The sequence below is a fragment of the Corvus kubaryi genome, unplaced genomic scaffold (assembly GCF_017639235.1).
Source record: "Corvus kubaryi isolate FWS band 111438036 unplaced genomic scaffold, C.kubaryi_AGA036_p1.0 37284, whole genome shotgun sequence".
Lineage (NCBI taxonomy): Eukaryota > Metazoa > Chordata > Aves > Passeriformes > Corvidae > Corvus > Corvus kubaryi.
This window is the reverse complement of record NW_024581088.1, coordinates 4,707,159-4,734,876: the sequence shown is the minus strand read 5'-3', so window position 1 is coordinate 4,734,876 and position 27,718 is coordinate 4,707,159. Positions and strand designations below refer to the sequence as shown.

Below are 27,718 nucleotides of genomic sequence, written 5' to 3'. Positions count from 1 at the left end.
ACGACTGTTGTTATGCAAGAACTATTCCTGCCATAAATATCCAAAACAATGATAAAATATTTCAGCTGTTATTAGGTCCTACAAGTTTGTTTTCACAGTACATTAGTCTGGGAGATAAAGTACAAGCTTAATGTCTGCTTCAGGATTCAGCTCCATGACCACTATATTCCAGACCCAGCCTTCATAATCATTCTGCTACAGAACACAATAAACTTCTTGTTACTGCAGATGCTACTAATTTCATGTAATTCTATATAAATTAGGTAAGAGTCATTCTCAAGATCATATAAAAAAGAAATATTTCTGTGTGAATCTCCCCGAAAGAATGGAACTAGAAATGCAAACAAATCTTTTGGAGAACAGATTTTGCTCAGTGTAAGATAAATTACAGCACTTAGGGAACCAGTATTAAAAAATGAAGCACTCTGCAAATAAACACATTAAAAAGGGTGAGGGGTTATTAGGTTCAGTGCCTACAACCACTGATCTCTGCCTGTCCCCCCAGAAGCAACTGCAAGATGAAGTAACAGCAACAATATCAGTTATGTACAGGAAAAAACAAAGGCAATCTGCAGGAATTTAAGGCTCCATCTGAACCAGCATTTGTTTACATCCCTCAGAGAGGGAGGAATCAATGAGGGAACAAAAGTACTTTTGATGCCCCTACACTGAACTCATCCTACAAGGAGCTCAAAGGAAACTGGACTCCCAGAGCCAGATCAAAATTCACCTGAAAGATTATCCTGAAGGATGTAAAAGGTGTTTGAACTCCAAGTGCTGATTGTTAACTACCACGGGCTCCATTTGGTGAGCTCTGGGTTCCTCGGGGGGGGAATCAGATCCTCAGCAGGCACAGAACCACGGGGTGAGAAATTTAGAATTGGTGCCAGTTTGACCGGTTTTTAACCCTGGGCAGTGGGCACAGGGAGGTGACACTGAGCCCCAGCCCTTCCCTTGCAGTATCCCAGCCATCTGAAACGGCTGCTTCGTTCCCATCCCATTTCCAGACATTGAAATGACTCTTTGTGCTTAATCCCGCTGATCATGAGAATTCCTTCTCATTATTAACTTTCCTTAAATATGAAGGGTTCAAAGGAAACCAGCAGCAGTCTGTCTCTTTTGTTGTTCCCTGCCCTAATTGTTAATAAAACCAGAGGATAATTGGAAACAGTAGCTATTAAGAAGACAAGAAGATATATTTTTAAGACTACCTTCATGTTCTGCTTGAAAACAAGGAAAATCTGCCCAAAATGCTGCTTTTGCTAATTAGGGGTGAACCTGGCAGAGCAAGGACTACTACCCCAAAAGCAGAAAGAACCAGGGTGCCTAAGAGTCAGAAATCCTTTACTAAATGAAGCTTTGTTTTCACTCAGATGGGAAGATCACAGTAAAAATACCTTATTTCTCAAACTGCCCTATTTCTAAATAAAATACAAGAGATACACAGAGTAAGAGATACGCAGATGAAGCACCTGAGAATGAAACCAGGAATGCAGCAGCGTGTGTGCCAGAAGTGTCTTGTTGGGGGGAAGAAAATATGAAAACTAATAATCTCTCCATAGGAAGCCAAATTATGACCATGTTTTCCAAAAAACCTGGATGCCTGAACCTCCCTCGTCTCATCTCTCTCCAACAGACAGACGCAAAACAAAAAAATCAGTGATACCCTGAAGGAAGACATAGAAAGAAAACAGGGAAATCTTACTTTGCAGTAGTTTCTTCATCATATTTTGTTTTCAGATCAAATAGTTCTGTCCTGGTTTTTTCCAAGGCTAAAAGGCATAAACATGAAGCATTACAGTACTGAAATAGCAGTGTTCAGTCATAAATAAGGCAGTACATCTCCTGATGAAAAAAAATAAAGCTGTACACCTCCTTAGCTTTATCCTTCTACCTAGGTAAACCATTATGGCTTAGAAAAAACCATAGGGTTTGGACTTTTTTCACAATTTCTTACAGTATTTCTGTCACATTACAAAAATTCCCAGTTTCTGCTTAACCAAGCTAGACATTATTAGTTTCTTATTAACTGGCTAAACTGCTTATTCCTTTGAAATACTTATTGCAATAGTTCAGGGAATAAAATTTCTTCTTTCTCATAGTAAACAAAGCCGAATGTGTCCCGATCTGGAATTTTGAAGCATGCAGAGATGAAAACTCATGGCAAGTCATAGCAACAGGCAAGAAACAGGGTTCACACTGATCACTACAGATATTTATCAGTTTGGAAATGTGTGGAACCAGAAGACATGTAGATGGTAAGTGCCACGCCCTGCTGTAGTTTCAGGGGTGCTCAGATTCCGTGTGTGCTCCGTGGCCTTGTCCCTGTATTTGCCAATGACTGGCTGCCACAGGAGCGTTTGCTCTGATTCACAAAGCACATTTGAGCTCTGCTGGACCTCCCTGCCCTCCAAGAGCTGCTTCGCACCCAGTCCTGACACACCCAAAGATCCCTGTCCTCTCACCTCCCACCTGATCCCCTGGAAAAGGTCACAAAAGCGACGCCAAACCTGTTTGCAAAGCTTGAACTTTGTGTTCAGCTTCCTCCAGCTTCGAGGCTGTCGACATCTGTGTCTCCTGCAATTTTCTGTGAAGGGGAGAGGAGAGGTGAGAGCAGAGCTCATGATCACGTCAAACAAGTCATCTGCGCCTTACAAATTTGGAGGATGGAGCGATTAAACATCTCAACTGGAATCAGACACCTGCCAACACCACACAGGCTACGAGGTGCTTCCGTGGGACCCATACATCCTGTCACACTGTGAGATGCTGCTCCTACTTTGTGGTCCCACTTATTAAAATTTTAACAGTGTAGCCACCTCATAACATAAGCTGTGAACATTATACAAGAGTTGACTGCTATATAAATGACAACTTCAGTGGAAGGTTTTCTTGAGCATAATTTGTTTTGGAAATGTCACACACATTGAGAAAATTGTCACCAAGCACCCTCTGTTGTACAAAGTTAGTACAAGAAGAATGATACATTTCCATTTTAGTGTCATAATGAAGGAATTTGTTGCCATAACTGATGGAGTGAATAGATGCAGCAGCTGTTTCATCAGAGCTGTAATGGGTGCCAAATGCAGCAATATTATTAGCTACTCTTTAAGAAAACACACATATTTCAAAACAAATCTCACAGTGATATTTTCTATAGAACATGAGCAAAACTTTAATATGCTCACATTTCTTACGTCCATAGGCAACATTTTCTTGTTTGTGTCAGTTAAACTCATTTTTACATCATCTGGCCATGCAGCCACTGCACTCCTTGCTTAGGGGCCAGGCTGCAGGAGTTATAAAACTCATCTTTGAAAGGAGCTGCTCCAACATCTCCCAGGAGCCGTGCTTTTTACAACTCTGCTTTTAGGATATTCTGCAGAGCTCAGAATTGTGAAATGGCTTATGAAACTAGCAGCATCCTGCCTGCACTCCATAGGGTGCATAAATTTATTCTCCAACACTGCTGACCAGGTTAATAACTATTTATAGCGAGAATCATGCGTCAGTTCCCTTCATACCGAACCATATACTTTGAGACCTCAAAACCTCTCTCACACACACTTTTATTTGCATTTCACGACCTGCCATTTTGTTTTATTTTTAAGTACATTGAAATTGCAGTTGTTAAAACCACTGCTTACAAGCTGCTTATCAAAAAAGCAGCCACAGGTATTGATGAATCAAAAAAAAGCTTTGCATTCACTGTAGATTCTCCCCACTCAGCCCTGAATTTAAACAAACAACCCTCCAACTAAAAAGCTCACGTGAACTGAAGGTTTTCCATGCTATGTTGAACATATTATAGCTTCAGTGTTACTGCTCCATGGGAGAAATAAATTCTCGAGGCAGGGAATGCAGCCTCAAAGAACTCCCTCTTTAGCCCTTTGGTTTTCTCCTGCCTCATTTATCTGCCCACCAACCTAAAGATTCAAACGCTCCCTGCTCATTTGCAAAAGACCAGAAATAAATCCAAAAATTTTTTTTTTAAATCAGTAATAAATAATGAAAACTCTTCTTAATTTTGGAAGATGCAAACCTTCCCAGGACAATTCAGGAAGACATCCCCTCTCTCAGCCATCCCCAGGGGAGCAGGGGTGGTGCATCCCTGGCCCAGGCTGTGGGTGCAGTGGTTGATCTCGCCCAGCCCAGGGCTGCAGAGCCTGTGCCACGGTTCTGTGACACACAGGGAATTACCCTGGCTAATGGAGACAGATTGGTGTCACAGAGGACAGCACAGCCAGGGAGGAATAAAAGCAGGTTTGCACCCTCCTGAACATGACACCCCCCCCCACCACAGCACGGAGAAGAGACAATCTGTCCTTGTTTCACTTCCACACTCTCCCGATTGTTTTTCTGGGCAAAGTTGAGTATCAAATGATTCCGTGTCACACGCATAAATCGCCAGAATCACTCAATAGATGAGCTGTCTCCAGCCACCAGTCCTGGCTGGGAAGATGAAACAGAAAAATACCTCTCTCCTCCCCCCCAGCACCCAGAGCCCAACACACACACACACACACACTCACACACTCACCTCTCCTTCTCCGCAAAATCATTTTGTAACTTTTGTTCCTTTTCAAGGGCTATGTTCTCCGCTTGGTTCTTCAGGGTCTGTTCATATTCTCGGATTTTCTCCTTAAGTGCTTTTATTGTAACCTCTGCAGAAAAACAATAGGGGAAGAATGAGTTTACACAGCTCCACGTGGTTCCACAACACAAGGCTTGCTTTACCCTGTAGGCTCAGTGTGTTTTAAACTTTAGCTCTTCAACTCTGACACAAAATCAATGGATATGAGTCCCTTTGGAGACCTTTTACTCCCTAAATGTTAAATTGAACTTTAAGTGTTTAGGTTGAGAAGGATCAATGGAGTTTGCTGCAAAGCAGAGTGAAGAAGGTTCCTCTAACATGACTTTTTTAAAAAAAATAAGGGGAAAAAAAAATCAATTGTAAAATATAATATCACCTTATTGACTAGCCTAAAATTAGCTCAGTGCTGAGTGAAGATTAATAAAGTCCCAGTGTAGGTTTAAGTATGCATTTACACACAGGACACTTAATTCACCTAACTGTGCTCATGCACTAAGAGGCAGCTCCACCATGGTTCATGCACAGATGCAATCTCACAGTTATTGAACACGTATCTGGGATACAGCTCTGCTCTGCTTCCCAGCTGATGAGAAACCGGGCAGTTGGGATCCAACTGCTGCATTAACAGCAGGCACTGGAGCTCTGCATGTCCCACTTGCTGTCGCTGCCTTGTCATCCACACCGGGGTTTACACACAATCATCGATTATTTTAACTTTCTGAGACACTTGCAACCTTCCAGGGAATTTGCAGAACCTTTCCCTCAGATAAAAGAGCTCTCCTGCATTTCCCCATGCCCAGCAGTGGATGAGAGCAGATGCAGAAACCTGCAGAGCTACAGCTCAGCATCTCCTTACGTGCCCCGATCTGTTCCTACGTGAAAGCCCTGTGATCCCACCCACAGGAAAGGACTGAATCCTTATAGGGCTCAGAAGAGGAAAAGCAGGACATTCACCAGAGTATGCTTTGTAACAATAATGGAATTTGGAAAAAGCCTTGGACTGCCAGAAGACTCAAAGCAGCAACATGGTTCAGAGTACTCACACTGGGATGCAGGGGGGGGGGGGGGTTAAAGACATCAGCTTATTAACAGATGCCATTAATAATGCTTGAGGATAAAATAAAAACTTTTGGTCATGAAAAGTTTCATAGTCTGCAGAAACATCCTAGGAAGACAAACCTTAATACGAAAAATAAACCCCATGGGCTTGGGGGAAAAAACCCTCAACAATATCACACAAACCTACACGCAATCCTTTCAAAATCCCGATGCTGAGAGTTGAGCAGGGAGCTGTGAAGCAGACAGGAGGTAGCTGGTGACATGATCTGCTGTCTGGGCACCACCAAAGGCAGCTTGGGCCACTGTGACCACAAAAAAGGCAGGGGGAGAGTGGTAAAAATGCTTGCCAGCAAAGCAGCTGCCTCTGCCTGAAGGAGCAGGATTTTGCTGGCTGTGCAGAAATCAGCTGAGGCTCATTACTGAGTAACAGGCCGTGAAAAGGACACGTCACTTCTTTTTTTTCTTAAGCAAAGGGAAATTCTTCCCTGAGATCCGGGAAGTCATACAAATCCTGATCTCTTCCTGAATAAGCAAAGGATGATCCTTCACACAGACAACGGGCAAAGGGTGCTGCACTCTCTCCTGGGGACACCTCTGCTCCAGGTGTTTCCAGATATAAATCTGCAAAAATATTCTGGTATATGGAGAAGCAGAGAGCAAAATAATCCCATGGAAACACACATAATTGCATCTTGACTACATTTCAATGTCTAATTTTAAAAGAAAACAAAACTACAAAAACGAATGCAAGAAGTGCACAAATATGGGGAAAAATGTAACTGTTGTAATAAAATCTGATTTTACCTTTAAGCACCTAACAATAGATGTGCTGGACAAGTACAGCTGAATCCTCTACACTGCTTGAAGCACTAAGTGCCTTCTTCAGTGCTCAGGTCAGCTACAGCTTGTCAGGCACTGCCATTTATACCAGTTTTGGAAGAAGTTCTTACAGGCACCGTAGAGCTCATACCAGCCCTCCAAACAAAGAGATTAACTGATCAAAGCACCCTTAGCTAACAACAGGCTTTTCCCTGGATAGCTTATTAATCCCTGTTTGAAACAGAGATTAAAACTACTGCACTGGAGTGAAAAACACCACAAAGGCTACAGTGGGAAAATGGAAAGGAAGTTTCAGCACACCAGGGAAAATAAAAAATGCCAGTTTATGAGTGGTTGTAGCAAAAAACTCTACAAGTCAAGAGCTTTTCCACTTTGTGGGATGAACCCCCATGTCATACTGGATGCACAGCCTCAGGAAAACTCTGCACAGTGAACTGCAATGATTGTACATTTCCAGCAAAAAATACAGTCTTGTTTAGAGCATTTACAGTTCCAACGTGACATCTCCTGCAGTCCAGCCCAAGTCCTAGCGTGCTGATACCTGTCCTCTCCAGGGGTCACACCCTCTACATTGAAACAAAATATAATTTCAAAATATGTAACTGCGTAGATGTTCCCTCAGCAAAAAATGAGATTTAACAAAACCAACTTAGTTGCTAACACAGCTTTCAATCGTTACTTGGATGCAACAGCTCCATAATATAAAAAATAAAATCTCCACTTTTCCAAATGCCAAGACAATTTACCTTTCCACCATCCAGAACTGGGCATTAACAATGGAAATGGAAAGTCCCATGGATAGACAACTAGGTGTACAGCTGAGAAAACTGTGTTTCCTGGTGCAGGAAACTTTATTCTGAACCACAAGATAACTTGAGCAGTCTTAAAACCAACAGGCTTTAAATCTCATTGAGATTTTCATGTACTTTAGTCTTAAAACTTATTAAAACTTAAATAATTTAACAGTAATAGCTTGTATTTACATTGCTCTATCGATAGTCTCTAGAGTAAAAATAAAGTGCATATGCTGAATGTACTCCAGTAGTACACTTAGATAAGGAAAAACAGTACAGAAAAAGTTCCATTTTGTACAGATTCATATGTGGGTATAAAATACTGAATTTTTGTTTTTGTCTGTGCAAGCTGCACATCCTTCAAGTACCAACACCCACGTTCAGCTTGATGTCAGTACCAGCACTGCCTCTCATAAAATGTCACAAATAACGTCAGTCAGGTGTAATTTTCAGTGCTGAAGGCTACAACCAAATATGCAGAATAACAGCCCCATCCTCTGACTTGGTGCTACAGTAAATGAAACTTTTAAAGAAATCCAAAGAGTCTGCCCAAAGCCGTATCTCCACACACAAATACAGAAGTGGCTCTAATAGACTATTGTACTTTTTATACTGAATTTCAATGCTACTGTCACCTGCACCTCTAAGAAATAAAATTGAATTCAATCCCTGTCTTCAAATTTCCGTGTGCATTAAAAGCTGATAAAATGGTTGCAACCTACCCTGATTTTTCACCTCGGCGAACTCTTTATTGTATTCCTCCAGAGTTTCCCTAAGTTTCTGGTTTTCTGTTTCAATATCGTGCATACGTTGAACCTTCAGCTGAAGCTGCTGTCCTAAATCCAAGGCTGGAACCGGATCTGAAAAAGAAACAGTAAAACAAAATGTAACAGGAACACTTCTGCGACCCAAGCAGCTCAGAACACAAGTGTCCTTTTTTCTCCAGTTTGGTGCCAGCAGGGCCCTACCTTGAGTTATTAGACCTGTACATTCCTCACATCATATATCCTGCAAACTTCAAAAAACCAGAAATATTTCATTCTATCTATGTTCCCTTTAAATTCAGAGCCAGACTGAGAGGGCTGGGGGTGTTCACCTGGAGAAGAAAAAGCTCTGGGGAGACCTTAGAGCCCCTTCCAGTGCCTAAAGGGGCTCCAAGAGAGCTGGCGAGGGACTTTGGACAAGGACCTGGAGTGACAGGACAAGGGGGAATGACTTCCCACTGCAAGAGGGCAGGGTTAGATGGGATATTGGGAAAAAATTCTTGGCTGTGAGGGCGGTGAAGTCAGCTCAGGGTGCCTTGGTTGTGGCTGCCCCACCCCTGGCAGTGTCCAAGGCCAGGCTGGATGGGGCTTGGAGCAACCTGGGACAGTGCAAGGTGTCCCTTCCCATGGCAGGGGGTGGAATTGGATGAGTTTTAAGGTCCCTTCCAACCCAAACCATTCTGTGATTCCATGAAATTTGGACATGGCTTCTTCATCCTGGCACTAATCCACAGGACAGTGTTACCGGGTGCAGACAGCCACGATACAAAGAGAGTTTTAAGTGCCACATTTTTTATTGCAAAATGAGAATTTTTGGATGAAAAGCAATCAAACTGCACAGCTCACTGACAGCTACTGTCCCTCACAGGCCTCTGCTTGTGCAGGAGTGAATTTCCAAAGCAAACTGTGCCCTCCTGCACAACAGAGCTCAAACAGGTTCTGTGACCATGGAGATCTGGGTGGTACTTTTTCTAATTGACAGATCAATAATAATCAGAAACGTTGTGTGGATGTAATTAACTCCACAAACCTTGGGTTTGGATCTCTCTTTTTCTTACACTATTAATCAATGTCCTCTCAGTATTACCGCTCTGATGTTCATCCCCTTCTGGTAAAGAGGGTTCTCAGCACACACCTGACATGTGCACGTGTGATTTATTCTGGGACTTTTTCCCAGTCAGGATAGGAAAACTCCAGAGTGTGATGGACTTATAAAAGATTATTGAATATATTTCTGCTATGGGCGCCAGCATCTCTTGTGAAATGGCTGCAAAGATTTAGTCTCCTGTTGAGGAATGCTAAACACCAAACTCAGTGGATCAACAACAGTATATATTAGGGAGTTCACTTAATTTTCAACCACCACAGTCATTAATTTTTCAGACCACCCTCAGTTCCAGTCTCTGGAAACACATAATAAGTCTATTGTACCTCTGTTAACACATTAAGCATGAGCCTGTGTGTTTTTTCAATATGCCAGCGTTGTTGCATAGTTTATAGAAGAATAGCACTGGGTTATGTTGAGCTCAGAGACATTCTAAGTAGCAGCCTGCTGCATTTTGTTACTTGGGTTCTTCAACAGCTTATGGCATTACCCTGTTCATAATACAAAATCTAGGTTGCTTGTCATCTGTTCTCTCTACATACATAGTTTATGACTACATAGCTTTTTCATTTATGCTTTTTAGGCCAAATACTTTTCGTTATTATTATCTGTATTAAAATATTTATAATAAATCAAACTTAAAATGTTATTGTGGCAGAGACAGTGGGGGTACAGGTAAGGAATTAAATAGAGAGCTGCAGTGGCAGCAGTAGCACGAGCTGAAGGCTCTGCAGTATTTATGTATGGTCCAATTACGGTGTGGGCTGTTACAACATCCCCCTGTTCCCAGGGAGGTCCGCGACCTTCCTCCGCAAGGAGCGTTTTGTCACACTCCTGCAGCTCAGCGTTCCCCCAAAGAGCCAGCCCAGGACATTCATCTGCTGAGCACAAAGAAAGGCTGGATTGTCTCGCTCTGGCCACGTCTTAAATTGTTACAGGAACCTCGAATCCTATCGGGCTCGGGGATCTTAAGCTTCAGCTACGGGTATTTCTATGAAATAAAGTGCCATGATGAAAGAAACTGAACTTGGCAAAATTGTGGGTGCACTTTTCCCCACCCTCATTTTAACAAGCCCGTTGTAAAAAGCCGGGACACGCACAAGAGGTATTTTGCCCCTAATATACAGGGCTTTTTATATTGAAATCAGTAAAGAATTATAAGACAAAAATAACATGGGCATTATAAGGTGAATAATGACTAAACCTTTAGTCAAATTTGCAATCCCTGAGAAGCTTTATGTACAAAATGAAAATGCTTGCAATCTCATAATTATTCATCAGGACATGTATATTTAATTTAGCTCTATTAAAGGTTAATGTTCAAGTAGCAAAACAGTGGCAGAACAAACAAAATGTAAAAAAAGTCTCTGTGCATTAAACTTCCAACTTCACTAGAGCTTATTTGAAGGACTAATGGCCTGCAGCCACTAAATACTGCCGGAGGACATGTAAAAAAACCCACGGGTGAGGCAGCTCTTAGACTTAATTTTTATAAACTGCATTAAAGAAAACTAATCATTGTATGATAATAAAATGACCAACCAAGACATTCTGGGCAGAGAAAAATCATTTCTCATGGCAAGCTCCAACATGCTCTTTTAGCTTGAAAAACCTAAACCCCTGTTATTTCTGGAATATTTATAAACACCAATTAACCTGAAACAAGTATAACCTTACAGTCACAATGGTTTTTTTCTTACCTGAGTGGCGTGGATTAATAAAATAAATAAAATAACTCTCCTTTTCCCAACACATGCATGCATGGAAAAGCATACCTTTTTGTATTAACCAGGTTTGCAAAGTATGTTTCATGTCATTTAACAGGAGGTCACTGAATTTTTAAACAAGCAATGGACCAAAACTTTCAATTCATTACACAAACAGGCATACACGGCTCAAAAAAAATCAAGTGGCCCTGGTTTACAGAGAGAGGCAGCGAAGGAAATGCCCTTTCTGTGGTCTGTAAGAGAGAAAAATCTCCTCGCTGAACACTGAAATGTGGAAAACTTGTCACACATTATTCCTTTGCTTTGAATTTTCTCTTGTGAAATTTCAGAATCCCTGCTAGGCACAGGATAAATAAAAAAATGAGAAAATTAGTAAAAGAGATTTGATGATCTAGAACTTGAAGAAGCATTTTGCAAGATCATTACTGCCCAAGAGTAGATTGAGATGTCTATTTTTACACTAAATTTAGTGCATTTTTTTCTCTCACTTCCTATTCTGCTCATTTTTCCTAATCCACTTGTTGCATGCCATACCCACAGAGAAGCCCCCTGCATTCTGCATTTGCAGGCAGCCCAGCACATCTGGATCCGAACCCTGGCAAGGTTTCCTCCAAGCTACCACAGCAGAAACAGAAACCGCCGTATTTCCAACCCGGGACCTGCAGAGCCCGTTCCTGCCTCTGCTTCCCCAGGGACTGCCGAGCTCTGGGCACATCCCCTGCTCACTGCTGGGACACACAGCAAGGAGCTTCTGTCCCCACAAAGGAGGAGGGTGGACACGTCTCAGTGGATGCAGACGTGAGAACAATTAATTTTACAAATGCAAAGTGATTTTTACAGCAATTAATACTTCACATCAAACGAGCCGGTGTGACGCAGCCGCAGCAACACCTCTCAGGCTGTTCTCACACCACACATATGCCCTGACCATGGATCTTTTTTCAACAGCAGGACGAGAGAACCTTTTTTTTTTTTTGCTGGTGCTGTTTACGCATGTAAACTACTGACTTCACAAACAATTTTAAAAGAAACACTAATATTGATTTTGCCCAAGCTATGCATCACATGAGGCAGCCCCTCACCACCCTGGGTGCAGTTTTGAGTGTCACAATGTAAGAAAGATATAAAGCTGTTAGACAGTGTCCAAAGGAGGGACACGCAGATGGTGAAGGGTCAGGAGGGGCCGTACAAGGAGTGGCTGAGGGCACTTGGTTTGTTCAGCTGGAGGAGATTGAGGGGAGACTCACTGGAGTCTGCAGCTCTGATCTCTGCCCTCTGTGACCAGGGACAGGACCGGAGGGAATGGCTGGAGCTGTGTCAGGGAAGGTCTCAGTTTTTTATCAGGAAAAGGTTCTTCCCACAAAGGATGGTGGGGCACTGCCCAGGCTCCCCAGGGAATGGGCACGGCCCCGAGGTGCCAGAGCTCCAGGAGCATTTGGACAACGCTCTCAGGCACAGGCTGCGATTATTGGGGCTGTGCTGTGCGGGGAGCTGGACTGATGATCCTCGTGGGCCCCTTCCAGCTCAGGATATCCTATGACTCTACAATCCAACCCCCACCCCACATCGCTCAGCCCAAACCCATCCTCAATCCCCAAAATACAACAGGGCCATCGATGACTGTCTGTACTTCCCAAGTACGTTTTGCTGATGAACCCCCATTCCTCCCTCATCCTGGAAGAAGGCACAGCTCTCAGTGTCAATGATCCCATCCCGGTGTTTACACCGCGGGCGCTGTCGCAGGGTTGCCCTCCCCGGTCATTACGGCCGCGGCTGCCCCCGCGCCCCTCGCCCGGTGACATCCCACTCCCGCCCGCCTTCCTTTTCGCCAGGGCACTCTGGGCTAATGTAATCATACGATTACATAATTAACCCAGCTGTCTCATTAAGAAAATCAACTGGAATTCAGGGCATAATTAGTCATACAGCAATTAGCATGCTGATGAGCAACTGATGAAAAGCTGTCTCGATATAGAGTATGCTGGGACCACCCTCGTTATTTAAGAACAGGGGGGAAAAGCCCACCTCGGCTCATGGAAAAGGAGCTCCTGCGGGACAGGGAATGTTTAAAGTTCATGCTTAACCCTTCCTTCGGCCGTGGCTGTTGCTGCCGTGAGGGGTGAGGACCCCCGACAACACTGAGGGGCTGATGGCGGGGTTTGCCAAACGGAGTGGAAAAACGGTGTCATTGTTTAAATGTACAATTTACAGCGCGCGGGGCCAAATTACCCTCTCTCCCCATATATATTTATATAAATACATATATTTAACCCCAGGCCCGCGGAGCGCTGCTCGGCGGGAGCAGTCCCGAGGAACGGGCTCTGATAGCCCCGCCGGGAACCAACACCGGGACTCCTGGAGGTGCTGCCCGGACCCCCGGAGTGACCGCCCGGACCCCCGGGGGAACCCCGGGAGGAACCGCCCGGACCCCTGGAGGGACCTCAGGGACCCCTAAAGGGGCTGTCCAGACCCCCGAGGTGCTGTCCAGACCCCCGGAGTGGCCGCCCGGACCCCCGGAGGAACCGCCGGGACCCCCGGCCGGGCCCGGCCCGGAGCGCGGCGGGGAGAGCGGCAAAGCCCGGCCTGGATCGCAGCGCGGGCGGATCGGGCGGCGGCGGCGGCGGTGCCGGGGCGCTCCTCGCACGCTGTAAAATCACCACAACCGGGGGTCTTTCCGCGCGGTGAGACCCCCCACAGATGGGCAAGGGGCTGCACGAGAGCCCAGCAACCCGCTCTGCCCTGCCCGAGGTTTGCTCTCTGCTTATTCACAAAATGCATTCGTAGAAATTACAGAATCATACAATGGTTTGGGCTGAAAGGGATCTTAAAGCTCATCTCGTTCCATCCCGCTGCCATGGGCACGGACACCTTCCACTACCTCACGTTGCTCCAAGCCCCGTCCAGCCTGACCTGGGACACTTCCAGGGATCCAGGGACAGCCACGGCTTCTCTGGGTACCCTGTGGCAGAGCCTCCCCACCCTCACAGGGAACAATTCCTTCCTAACAACTAAATTAAACCTCCTCTCTTTTACTTCGAATCTATTCCTTTGGTATCGTAACATGGAGCTCCTGAAGAGCCTCTTCCAAAACAAAGGACTTGCCATGTAATAACCCCCCCTCCTCCTGCTTCATTTACAGGCCTGTAATACTGGAAACGATAGGAAAGCAAGTTATGAAACAGTGCCAGAACTACAGGGGCAATTAATAATTTATATCACTGGAAATGTGTTTCCTAAGGTTGGGATCTAAAAATAATTCATGGAAGGCAACGCGTCTCTTTCAACGCGACTGAATTTCTGTTGCCCAAACCCCGCTGTAAGCAAAGCTCTCGGTGATCACTCACAGAAACGCCCACACTAAACGATAAGGGAGGGCAAAAAATAATAATCCTCCTTAAACACAACTTTATTAACATGATTTAACTTTTTCAAAGAGCCAGGAGATCAGCCCTGCTGTCGCAATACTTTGGTCACGAAGTAAAGGAAGTTTTTTTTCCCCCTTCCTAAATGCAACACTGCTCTTTGCAGGGAGTGTTCCTGACGGAGAATGATCCCTGGATTACAGACACGGAAAGCTCCACGAGCTTCTGATGCAGTAACTGCTTTCGTGGGAGACTGCATGTCTGAAAATAACGTGAAAACGTGTTTTAGAAAAAATAATAATTACATTGTAGCTTTTGAATATTCAAACACCTCACAGCATACTTAATTAATTCATTAATTATTCCCCAGAAATTTCAGGGGTAAATTGAAATAGCCTAGAGAGACTGAGACAAAGATTTCATGGAATAAATGATAGCTTTGCTCCCGTTCCCCTATGACTCTGGTAGCCCAGGGACAGAAGAGTTATAGCCGTAATTCCATTTGAAACAAAGCTCATCATCTCTCCAACTCCTCACTTCATAAAAACCATGAAAAGGTTCTTCCTTCAATCAAGAATTATACATATTTTCTTACTCCCCCATCCCAGAGGACTGGGATCTGTGTCTTGCTTTTAATTTTTTCCACTTTTTAACAGCATTCTCCTCACCCTCCGGCTGTCAGAGTGTTCTGTGCAGGCTATACCGGGGAATTCAAAGTGCCCACAAGAGGGTGAGGGAATCTCATTTTCCTTACCCGAAAAAAAAAAAAAAAAAAGCTGAATCCCAAATTCTGCTGACCTCTGGAAGCAGCAAAGCCAGACTGGTGGGACCCCCCTGCGTGGGGATGGGGGAGTGGCAGCAGACCGGCGCCTTTCCTCCCCATTAATCACGGCACAAGTCCTCCAAAGCTTGCAGGGTTAAATGAAACAGCACGGGATGGTACACAGGCAATGTGACCACAATCATACAGATCCCTCCCAGAGTGTGGTCCCTACATCTTGTGGGCTATTATTTAAAAACATCCTTTATTTATCTCCCAGCTTGGGAATGGTTACTGCCAGAAAGATGCCCCAGATTGAGATCCATCACTATCCTAGTATCAAAAAAATCACATAAGGCAGAGTAAATGATCGACTCCTTCACGAACGGCACTGCAGTTCCCTCTATTTTCAAAGGAGTAATCAAAGTAAATCCTCAGCAAAGCTTTTAATATTAAACGTGGGGTGTGCATATTAGATAGGACAGTATTTGATGGCGCTATGTCAGCTGAAAAAGAACCTAATGAGTTACAAGAGAAGCCACTGCAACTGAAAAGGCTCCAATTTGATTGTTAATGTTCTAGTAATGGCCCACGACACTGGAATTTCTGCTTACACAGCGAGCTCAGTGCGAAGGACACTTACAGAAAAAACACTTGTACTCCAAGTTTCATTTCTCCCACTTTGAGATTATAAAAGAAAAAAGAGCCTTCCACTATGTTTGAAAGCATTTCTGCCACATTCATCCCTTCTTTCTCCTAAAAGCTTCTGAACAGACTTAGCACTAAACCCTCTGAAAGCTGGGGTTTATTCTAATTCCAGTTCACATTCCTGCAACTGAGAAAGTCCAATATTCCCCCTCCCCACCACGCTCTGCCTTTTGCTCCCATCACCGGCCTTGGGGCTGCTCTAGCTCCACTCCCTGCAGCAACAGCTTCCGGAGGGCTGCGGTGACACCCTGCAGGTGAACACAACCCCTTCCCGCAGGGATATCTGCTGGGATATCTCCTTCTACTGCACATTCTTCCTGCTCCTATTCACTGCATCCTTCCCCTTATCTGCACCTCTCCTCTTCCTTCCGTGCCTCCAGCCTACCAAGTAAAATAGGGCTTGACAACCACACAATAAATTTTTTAAAGTGTATGCTTTAGGGATATTTCTTCCTCTGAATATTTATTCCGGCTTTTACAAAGGAATTTAGCCAATTATTAATTCAACGAGAAAATCTAGAGAAAAAAGTATGTGATCAGACAAGCCCAACTTCAAGCCACGTATTCAGGTAACAGAACTATTTTCAGTTATTTTGACACGGGTTTCAAACAGAAGGATAAAGTGAACGAGTTCTAAAGATGGGAACTAGCCAGGACTTTGTGCTCCATCTGAAAATAGCTGTGTAACACTAACAGTGCTGCCCTACCAGCGTGCACTCACCCAGCACACATCCCAAACTGCACGTTGTGCTGCGGCTCGGAATTCCAGCCCCACGGGGAAGGAGGCTGAAGTGATTGTGAGCTACTTGTACATTCCTCAGCACTGGACTACCAAGGCTGGAGCAGCATCCAGGATATTCTGGAAAATGAAACGGTGGCAGCTCTGCCCCTCTGAGGACTCTGCTCAAATCTCCCGTCTGCAGTCGGGACCTTAAACTGTCCCTCTCACCCCCACTGGGGCACTCCTTGCAGATTTGCAGAACAGTGTGGGGAGAATCACTGAATTTCTACAGTCTGTAATTTTTTACAGTACAGACTTTGTTTCCAGAATTTCCTGTTTGTGCAACTCCTCTTTTTACCTGTTCTAAACACGCAGGTGAAGCATCAAGGATTTTGGCTTCAGATGGGATCCACTCACCAGCTAAATCACTGCCTGCAGCCACAGGGGTTTATGGCTTTTCACTCTTTCAAGTATTAACTATGCTCAATTTTCTGCTTAATTTTATCAGATTTTCAAGTGTGTTTAGAAAGACACCTGACTGCTGTGTTTGAGGAGTGTCTGTGCCACTTCTGTGTCCGTGAGCAAGTTCATTTTGCATCCTTTCCCTCTCAGAGTACTCACTGTAATATTGTTTTGCTTTCCCTCTAAGGCTGAGAAAAGGCACGTTATGAATATTCATTTCCCTTGTACAGTCTGGGGCGGCAAAAACATAAACTTGTTCATTTTATGGGTCTGTCCTCTGTTTTATTCCAATATATTTTATTGGGAAAGGGGTGACAGTTTTGACATGTATTATTAACAAATGAGGAACTGCCTAAAATTTTTCACACTGCAATGATAGCAAACATTTCTCAAGAACGGTCTGTGCTCATCAGCCTTGATGTACCACAAACTCAGGGTTTACTATGACCTGATCTTGCTCTTTAGACAGTTTTGCCAACCAATTAACCATTATCTCAGACAAGAGCACTCTAAGTAATTAACTTTTTCAAACTCTTTTTAGTGTTCTACTTTGGGATGTGCTTAAGCACAGTCCCTCGGAGTGAACCTCTTTTCCTTCACCTCTCTTTATTTCCCCCTAAATTCACACTCATCCAGGTCTCCCTACAGGCAGAAAAGCCTGGGGGTGCCTAGGTTGAAATTTAAGCACATCATGAGTCATCTGGGTCTGTAAAAATGTGTATTATATACAGACTTTCCTACCAGGGCTGGCATTAACCTTTCTGCTTAACATTACACTTCCCCAAAAAATCCAAACACATCATAGGACGTACATAAACACAACAACTTCATACACATTTATCACCTCCAACATAAGCAGCAGATAATTTTTCTGGGGAAAAAAAACCTCCAACCAAACCCAAAATCAAACCGGTTTTTCTCTTCTATCACCTTTAACCTCAGCACATTGATCAAATACACTTTAAATGGAATTTTCTCTTAGCCCGAGCAGAAGTGAAAGTCTGGAAGGGGCCGTGAGTTGTAAATAATCAAAAGGCAATGGCTGATACCTGCAAGCACTGCAAATAATTTTCATTTCTGCCTCTAGAAGTAATTCCCACACACTTATTTAGTGCTTTACTGATCATTTATTTGGAAAGTACTTTGTGTTTGTTCAGCTAAAGCATTCCTTGAAAAAAGAACGTCCTACACAGGGCAGTTGGAATGCGCAAGGCTGAACAGGGGTTGGATGTAAACTAAAATACTACATGTAGTGATAGGTGTGTGGAAAACTCCTTTGGAATGAGCCTGCTTCTCCTTCAAACCCCTTTGTGAGACACAGCCCGAATGGCTGGGTGTGCAATTTATGATGGCAAGGAGTAAGGGAAAGATAAAATTTCCACTTCAGCCATCTTTCACTGTTATTGCTTTTGATTGTTTTGACAGGGCACATTAAAAAAAAAAATCTTATTTTTAGTTTCTCTGTTTGTTACACTTCCCTTCGATAGCAGGTCCTCTGAGTTAAAAACCACATCACACACATTATATAGCGCCAAATCTGATCACAGCAGAGGCCCGGGAAGAGTCTCCAATAAAACCACACACACATCCCCTTTTACACCCCAAGAGCTGTTTCCTGATGAGAAAATGCCCATTAAGGAGAAACAAAACCCATTTCTGGCTCAGCCCTAGAAGGTGGCACAGCCCCTCCAAACCAAGAGCAAACAGTTACCCTTCCCTCACTCTCAAATGTGTATATGCTGAAAAAACTCCGTGTTTTTTTTCCTGTTCTATGGACTGAACCCAACTGGGTTTAATTGTGCCACATCCAGAGAGCAGAGTTTGTGTTTAAAGGCAGAATTGTTTCTTCTTTGCCTACACAGGAGCAATACTGAGACAAAACACTGAGCAAATCCACCGTGGCACTGGGCTGTAACTGCAGTGATTCACCCAGCAGAAAGAAAACCCTATTTAACGACTTTATCCAGACACTGACACCTGGCATTCGCTCGGTCTCCACATTTTAACTTTTACTTGAAAATTACAGTGAAGTTTTGTTTTAAAAAAATAAAGTAGTTAACACCATTCCTTTTTGAAATAAAAATATTTAGCATTTTTAATGCTTACTATTTTTCTTTTAAAGATTTAGGAAAAAAAAAAGAAAAAAATAATAATAATTAAAAAAAAGAATATACTGTTTCGGCAAGGCAACACCGCTCCTCCGAACCCACAAGGCTCCAATTTCACTTTAAGTGCTTGCAAGATTAAGATCCTAAAAGCCAAGGGTGCTAACATAACACACTTATTTTATACAACTGAAGACAAAGGAATCCTGAACAGATGGAAGAAGGCTTCCTCAAAACACAGACCCAACCTCCCTTTACTTCAAAATAAATATATTCACATTATTTTTAAAGGTAAGTTGTGACAACCTTGTTGATTAGTGCAATTCATGTGGCAGCATTCGCTTTTCCCTAGCTCTGTACTGCATACTGAAAATAAGGCAATTAAATGAGAAAATTAATTCCATTAATTAAAAATGTTCAGTCTCAAGCAAGACAGAACGAAATTAAAAATGCTCAGTCTCAAGCAAGACAGAATGATCTGAGTGAGAATTACAGCTGTATAAATGTACATAAACCAAAATATTTTCCTTGACATGTACTTTCCTTTAGGAAGGATAAATTTTGCAGCACAAAGCAATGATAATGCTACTTTAACAGCATCATAAAGCTGGAGAGAGATATATAAAAGGTCTGTTTTATCTTTTAAAGAGAAAGCCCCTGATGTACATAGGAAAATTTACAAGTAAAATACCACCCTTCCCACAAATTCCTTACTGGTGAGCCTGACTGAAAACTCTGGTCAAGTCAGGAAAGAAAACCATTAAACTTTGCTGAATCCATAAAGCACTGTAGCTGGAGTTTCAATACAGATCATTTTATAGTAAAATTAAAATAGAAGCCCTTTTTAATTATATAAAGTGCGCACATTATTACCGAGGAGAGAAATACACGCTTTCCTCAAGAACCATAAAATTGGCTGCTGGGAATTAGACTTCAGCTGCAATTATTATATGGTCCTATAAAGGATATTGAAAGTCTGATAAAATTGCACCCTTGTCATGTAACAGCGATGCTTAATGCTAAATAACCACTCTGCAGCATTCCAGTCATAGCTTCCCCCAAGCATCAGCGCTCCCTTCTCACACCAAAAAGAAAACACAGCAGGATTGGGGAGCTAAAAGTGTACCTAAATATTTGAAATACCAAATGAACAGGTCAAAAGATATGTAAAGCCACACGGAGGCAAAGCAACACATATGATAAATGAATACTGATGGCTGTTTATAAAGGAAAGCTCTCCATGGATACCCACCCAACCCTTCATGGATACTGCCCAGCCATGGATACTGCCCAGCGTAGCAGACTACACAGGATGAGAGGGAAATAAAAAAGAGCAACACAATGAAGCAGAGTGACAAAGACCAGTCCCATACATTCCTCATGGCTGCTTTCCTTCTCCTTGCAGCGTGTGTTGTAAACTGTGAGTATTTGTTACGCCTGCACACAGCTACAGGAGACTGGCTGAACTTCTCCTGGAGAACATGGAAATTGCTTTTACCTCAGACCTCCAGGTAAGAGCATGGGCCTAAAACCTGGAGACATCTCTCATCCCACAGACTCCATCGCACTCCCAACTCAGCCAGGCTGAAGTTTTTGTGTGTATTAAGAATATCAGAGAAATATTTCTGTGACAGGTGACATAAGGCACACGCAGGGGACGGCGGGGCAAGAGAGAGGCTGTGGGGTGTGGGAGCAGGGCTGTAAATTTTGCTCCTGCAAATGGAAGAAAAGAGAAAATTCTTTCTCCTACAAAGAAGTCCTGACGAAGTCCCTCACCATTTCAACAGCACAGGTGGGATGTAAATCCTACCTTCTTCTCCAGGCTTTGGTCTGATCTGCTGCTCAGATCCCAGCACCTGTGATCGTGCCAGGCTTCAGAAAGAAGCCTCTGCACAAGAGCACACGAAGGATCCCACACAGCTCTTGTTTGACACCACTTCTCAGTCGTGAAAAAAGCCAGACTGTTCCAAATCAAACCTACTCAGCTCCCAAATTATGGCAGGAAACTGCACCGCGTGTTAGTACGGAGATGGAGGGGCGGCAGTGCCTCTCCCCAGCGCTCACTGCTGGGCTCCCAGGCTGCAGATGTGTTGGGAATGTTTTCATGGAGGGGTTTCTTTCCAAGCCAGAGCTGTGGGTACCCATCCCATGCCCACACTGCTCGTGCCAGGCAAACTGCCTGTGACAGTCAGGACCCTCACCGAGTTATCTGCTCCTCTCATGGCATGGGCAGGTGGGCAAAGGGAGCTGTTCTGTGTCCAGTGGAACATTACTGAGACTGAGCAGGAAAAAAGTGAAGGAAAACTCACAGACCACAGCTGACTAACATAAAAACAACATTTCTGAGGCACTTGTGGCCCAGGAAGAGCATGGTGAGTCCCTGCATCCCTACAGAGGGACTGGACACTGGGCACTGCTCAACTACGAATGGGAAAGCATAAAAAATTACATGTGTTAGCTCAGACTGAGCACCTGAAAACACTGATCTTTCAACCAGTTAATCATTAAACTAAAACATTAAAAAAATTAATTTTTATTTGAAGTGTGCATTAAAAGGGCTCCTTAAAAGGTAAAAACCATTAAAGACCAGGCTTTGAGGCTATGAGGCTTTAAAAGTATTTAAAAGTATTAATTACACCTCAAAACTCCTCTTGAGGTATTTTGAATAATACATATAATGTTAATGTTTTATAAAAGTATAAAATGACACACACAAAGTCATATGCCAACAGCTCAGTCAGGCCAAGATGTGGCAGTGCAGACTTGGGCTCCTCACTCCCTCTCAGCTGTGGGTACAGTTGCAAAAAGAAAAATCTGTTCAGGCAGTTATTTATTTAGCACTGGGGAAAACAAAAAAAAAACAACTCCCAAAATGTAAAAAGAAATGAACTTAAACCAAATGCCAAACAAAGAAAGTTTGGATGCCAAACAAAAGGGAAGTTGAAAACACATACAATAAAGGCCTTTGAATAAAATTTATTATCACACTTACAGTGCACAGAACTGAAATTTGGTAATGATTTACTTTTCAGTAAGGCTTTTTCTTTTGTTTTTTTTGGAAGGCATGCAAAGTTTTCTCTATCCTTTAAAAGTACAATTTTTGCTGTTTCTTGGTGAAGCTTCGAGATGCACCTTTTTTTGTTAAAATTGTCTGTACCCTCTAACAAACAAAATAGATCACACAGTATCATCATAATAGAAATTGATTCATACAAACATTAACATGTAAATGGAATGAGAGGTCATGAAATGCGCCACAGTTAAGGTTCTCTCCATTAGAAACAATACAGGAGTGTATCAGTTCCAGAACAAAACCACTGCTTGTATTTACCTTATTAAAGGTAGGAAAAATGCCCAGTAGCATTCACACAAACATGAACCATTAGTTTCTAAGAATAAGGGAATAATTTGCTTACCTGGAACATCAATTAATCTCTTATAAACATTCAAGAAGGCTGCCTCTGCTTCTTTGCTTCTTTTGCCCAATGCGTCAATCTAAAAGTGGAGATGAGAAAAGAGGCTTTAAGACCTGTTCCAATACAACTCACACTCAGAGCTATAAATATAAATTAATAGATTTCATGTAAAACTAATAAGTACCTTAAAAGGGAACCCAAGTCTCCTGTGTACAGCTCCTCTAGAAGCAGTCTTAAAAGATTGTTCCTGCTACATTTGTACTGAATATAATTTAAAGTCCATTTTTCAGCACAGTAACAAGCATCAATATTTTCATGAACACTCCTGCCTGTTGTGATTCTTTACTTTAAATCTTTATGAAAAGCCTGGTATTTGTCAGGCAGACTCTTTCCTCAGCAACTGTTTTCCTTTACCACTTATTGAGATCTAACACAGCAAACGGAACCGTGGCCGCTTCTGATGTCCCACTCTGCCTTTATTGTGGTAAATAGATTTTTCTGCTATTTCTAATAAGCCTGTGAGGGGATGAAGAGATGAACTTGTTGAGCACCCTGTGATACTTTACACTAAATAACTGTGAATCTTCTACATGCAAAGAAGTTTTCTAATACAGCTCAGGCACAGTCTGCACTCCTGAGCTCCTCTGACCAGCTTCTCCTTGTGTTCTGTAACACACAATACTCATCTAGGAATGTATTTTTGTAATTTTATTATTTTCCCCTATGTCTGTATTTTCATCTAAAACTGCATTTTACAAGGACAGGGAGCTTAACGGCTCTGAGAATAAAATACTTATTCCACAGCAACTTTTTTTAGTAAACATGTATTTTCCTATTGTACTAGAAACCAGAGAATTTACTATTATTAAATATCGACAATAAACAACCAAACTGACTCAGGGCTAGATCCAGTGAATTAATACTCCAAAGCAGAGGGACAGAAAGGGAAACAGGAAAGCCTGACACAGCTCTGTGGCAGCTTACCCAAATCAGGAAGCCAAAGGCATGGAGATTATCGTTCCCATATTTTAATAAAAGGCAAGGAAGGATCTGAAGAACTGTGGATACAAAGGCCTGATATCAATTCTTCTGTGTATTTGAAAGGCAGTGAATATTATGGAACCATTTAAAGGTGCAGACGTCACCATGGCCTAAAAAAAGGAAGGCCCTGTCTGAAAAACGTCCTTGAATTCTTTCTCTACATTATTGATTCGGTAGATAAGGCAGAAACAATGGCCAGAGTTTACTGTATCTGTATTTCAGGAAAGTATCTGATATTTTATTCTGCAGGAGGGGGATTTGCAGCACTGGAAAGCGTGTGACCAAGCCAGGGCTTTACCAGGGCTCGGGGTGCCAGGGAGAGGAAGCGTGCAGGGAGGAGGGGAGATAAAGCAGGAGCGTTCTGCGGGGTCAGCCCTGGTGCCACTTGTGTTTACTTTGTACTGAAATGCCTCTGTGAAGAGAAGGGGAAGATTTGGGAAGGCAGAGGGGGGCGATCCTACAACGTGGATGATGAAATGATGTAGGGAGTTGGTGTCGGAGCGCAGTGCGGGACAGTGCGGGGCTGGTGGGGATCAGCCTCGTGGCTGATAAGTGACTTGTAGGGATCATTAGGGGCAGGATTAAGGCCAGAAAACCAAAGGACAAGGACAATTGCAGAAATCACACAGAAGCACAATGCACAAGGTATAAGCCAAGAAAAGACTTGGAAGGGAGGAGGGGTCAAGGAGGGAAATAAGGACACGGGCAGCGTCCACACAGCATTTGGCAGCAGCAGCAAGGAAATCTTGGGAGATACGGCAGGAGGCTGGGAAGAGACGAGTTCTGGCAACACAATACAAGGTTGTATTTAAAGCAATAAACCAAGCTCCTATTTCACTTACATCCCCCCAGGATCTGGATTAATTTATGGAGATGGGTGGAGGTGTGGTGTAACAGAAACCCAACCTATTTGCAACTTATCAAAGAGTATTGGAAAAATGATAAATGAGCATTAGATGTTGAAATTATGGAGGATGTGGAGAGCAGATATGAACTCTCAAGAAGAGCTGGCCATGCTGGTCTTTCAGAGTTTACCGAGAAAGACCACGGAAAGGCACTGGAATCTCCCAGGGCATCCGACGTGCCACAGAGCAAGGGATTGATGGTCGTGAACAACCCACTTAATAATTTGAATTCAAGCACAGTCACAGATGGACTGATGCTCATTAGGGAACGAGAACAGAAGCAATTCGGAGAGAACATTTTCACACGAGGAGTACTTGAAATGAGCCTGTGGAACGAAGTGCCAAAGGCAGGGAGGCCCCGGGATGTGTAAATCCATGCTGGGGAGTGTCAGGCACTGCTCGGGGATGGGGTGAGAAGGAAGGGGCACCACCAGGGACACTTGTGCAGTTGAGCTGTTTCCTGGGTGCACAGAGACTCTCTGAAGGCCAAACCACACCATATGTTACACTTCTGGACTTCAACGTTCCCACATACAATTTTCTCTCGCTGCTGCTCGGCAGAGAGCAGCCAAATTTAAATTACTATTATTAAATACAATTAGCATTACAGCTCTGATTCTGTACTGTATTTTGAAAAATTCATTTGCCCCTTTTATGAAAAGCAAAGCATTTAAAATGCTTCCATTTCTGGGAAATAACAGGATGGATTTGTTTTCCTATTACAGTTTTTCCACATTTTAATAAAGAGCATTTGTACTTTTATTCTCTCTAAGTATTATAAAAGGTATGGTTTATTTGCTCCTTACCAATTATAGAGTGATGGAAATATAAACCAGATTTGAAACAACATCTTCCACGGAGATCAGAGACTTTCCAAAGGAAGCAGTTTGTAAATCACAGGTATTTTACACCTTTTTTTGGCCCCAAATTCAGAACCAGAATTCCAAACAATCCCACCAGGCAGAAATATGGTTTTATGTTTTAGTTGTTAAAAAAAATAAATCAACCTGTCTGGTTTAAAGTTCTACTAAAAATGAGCACTGCAAGTATTTTATATCTTAAAATAAAATTTAGAAAAAGCACTATGACAACTTTAAAAATGAGCACTGCAAGTATTTTATATCTTAAAATAAAATTTAGAAAAAGCACTATGACAACTCTAACTGGAATAAAGAAATAATTAAGCATGCCAGCACCCAGGTGCATAAGGAAATAAGGAAATAGGGGAGGAAAAAGACATCAAAAATAGCAAAATATAAATGAAGTCCAGAGAGAGAGGAAACAGAGCACTGAAATTACATGGAAACATTTGGAAGTTCACTGAAAATTTTTCAAATCAAAGTAAAATTGGTTCAGGAGCCAACAAGGCTGCGCTGCAATCAGCTCACATTAAACAGTTGAACTACATTATAAAACTCCTGCTGAACATTTTTATTTGACTCTAAAAACTTCAGGGACCCTGGAAGAAGTCAACTTATAATTACACTCGCGTTGTCTTGACACGAGCTTAGCTCCAAATCTTAATTTATCTAAACCAGGCCCCATTATGTCTTCTCTGAGCAGAAAGAAACAACAGTGACCTCTGTATTCCCCACCACCCCCATAAACATATGTTCACTTTTAAGTTTTGGCATCCTATTTGTCTTGATAATACCACTGGCGCTGCAGTGAGATAACAGAACTGAGACACCAGGAATCCTCCCTGCTCAGCACAGCCTTCATCTCACTCTTCATCCCTGAAACATCGCCGGAGCTACGCGGAGGAGCCGCGGCCAGACACGGGGCTGAGACCAGTCCTCCCTGTATCCACCTTGTTTTTCCAGGTCAAGTGCTCTCCTGAGTTGTTGCTCGGGGTACCAAGGTCACCCCAAAGGCTGAATGTCTCCCCCTCCCCTCAGAATCGTTCGCCTCCAACCCGCCTGTGAAGATCTCCGTGGTCTGATCCCACTCTCCACTGCTTGTTGCCCGACATGGCTGGCTTGCTCCCCCAAAAGCGTGGACAGCCTGGCTCAGGAGCACTTTTCCCAGTCTAATACCCACTGCACCTGGCTAAAATCAAAATATCATCAATGAAATCCATGCATTTATCTCCACATTTACGTAAGCACCATAAATCTGGCACCTACGCCAAGGAACGTGCTGAACACAGTTTTATCCGAGTGTTGCCTCTTTCAGCTATGTCCAGCCAAGTTCAGAAAGATAAAAGCAAAGCCTGTGGCTTTAGTTTGGAATCTGTCACTTCTTATGCAGTAGGAGATTTCAGCATTAATTCAAGTCTGATGTTTACTGCCCCCCAATCTCCTGAGCACAGGTCTGCAAGGCTGGGATGCTCTGGGCTGTATGAACGTGGTATCACCCCATGGACTGCAGTCAGACTGAAGGATGCACAACTCTGTTCCTGAATTTAAAGAGGGAACAGGATGATGAAGCTCTCTGCAAGGAAGCTGGACTGCCAGATGCCAGCACATCCTGCACTGACACTGAAATTCTCTGAACTGATGGGTATCAGCACATCAACACATTTCAGAGCACGAGACCAGCACAAGTGCTGCTCGTCTTGGATCCACTCGGATCATTCAGCAGAGCTGGATGATTGGGATGCTGGACTCAGCATCCCAAAGACAGCTCCTTTGTGAGGGGTTCCCAGTGCTGTGTCCGTCTGGCATTACCAAAGCATTGGTGATTTGCTCTCAGTACCAAACACGAGTGTACACACAACTGTGCTAAATGTGAACTTTGCAGTCCCAGCCCTTCCATTTATCCTCACAGTTCTCCAATTCTCACTCTCATTAACCACCTTAACGTGTCTTTTACTGTCCTGCACACAATCTGGAACTAATCTATCAAGTAAAAAGAAATTATTTAAAAGAGAAGTTATTTTTCTGTTCTGATTTTTAATAAATGGATGCCTTAAGGAGACACCCATCCCTCTTCCCTTACACATCTTCTGTCGTATTGTTTTGCATCACGAAGATTTTCCATTTGTCTTCAATTACTTCAAGTTACCAAAACACCAGTAAGAACTGGAAGAACCATATGAAACGAAGAGAAAAGCATGAGAACAACTCATTAAAGCACCACTCTTTTAAGCCATGCTGTATTCTTGGATAACAGCTTTCAAATCAAACGGTGGCTGTAGCAGGATTATTAATGCATCAGTCTTGCTTTGAAGCCTTTACAATACAGTTGGTTTGACTTCCCTTTCTTAATACCAAGAGATATCTACATTAGTAAATAAATTAATAAAAAATAACACTGTAATTTACAAATTAATAAAAATATATAGTTCGCCATCCCTGTTAATTTATTTTGCCACTGACAAAAGAAAAAGTAAAAAAAATCTTATTTTTAGCTT

The 27,718-nt window shown here is 43.0% G+C and overlaps 1 protein-coding gene across 7 annotated transcripts in view; it reads right to left on the bottom strand.

The window, feature by feature from the left end:
* The window catches only part of CUX1 (cut like homeobox 1), a 269,017-nt gene that overhangs the window by 127,459 nt on the left and 113,840 nt on the right, over positions 1 to 27,718 (bottom strand). For all 7 annotated transcript variants that reach the window (XM_042025982.1, XM_042025983.1, XM_042025985.1 and 4 more), the window contains exons 4-8: positions 22,418 to 22,496; positions 8,010 to 8,147; positions 4,541 to 4,664; positions 2,511 to 2,587; positions 1,706 to 1,772 (exon numbers count right to left, since the gene is read on the bottom strand). In XM_042025982.1, coding sequence (XP_041881916.1) covers positions 1,706 to 1,772; positions 2,511 to 2,587; positions 4,541 to 4,664; positions 8,010 to 8,147; positions 22,418 to 22,496 — 485 coding nt within the window. The remainder of the gene's footprint in view (positions 1 to 1,705; positions 1,773 to 2,510; positions 2,588 to 4,540; positions 4,665 to 8,009; positions 8,148 to 22,417; positions 22,497 to 27,718) is intronic.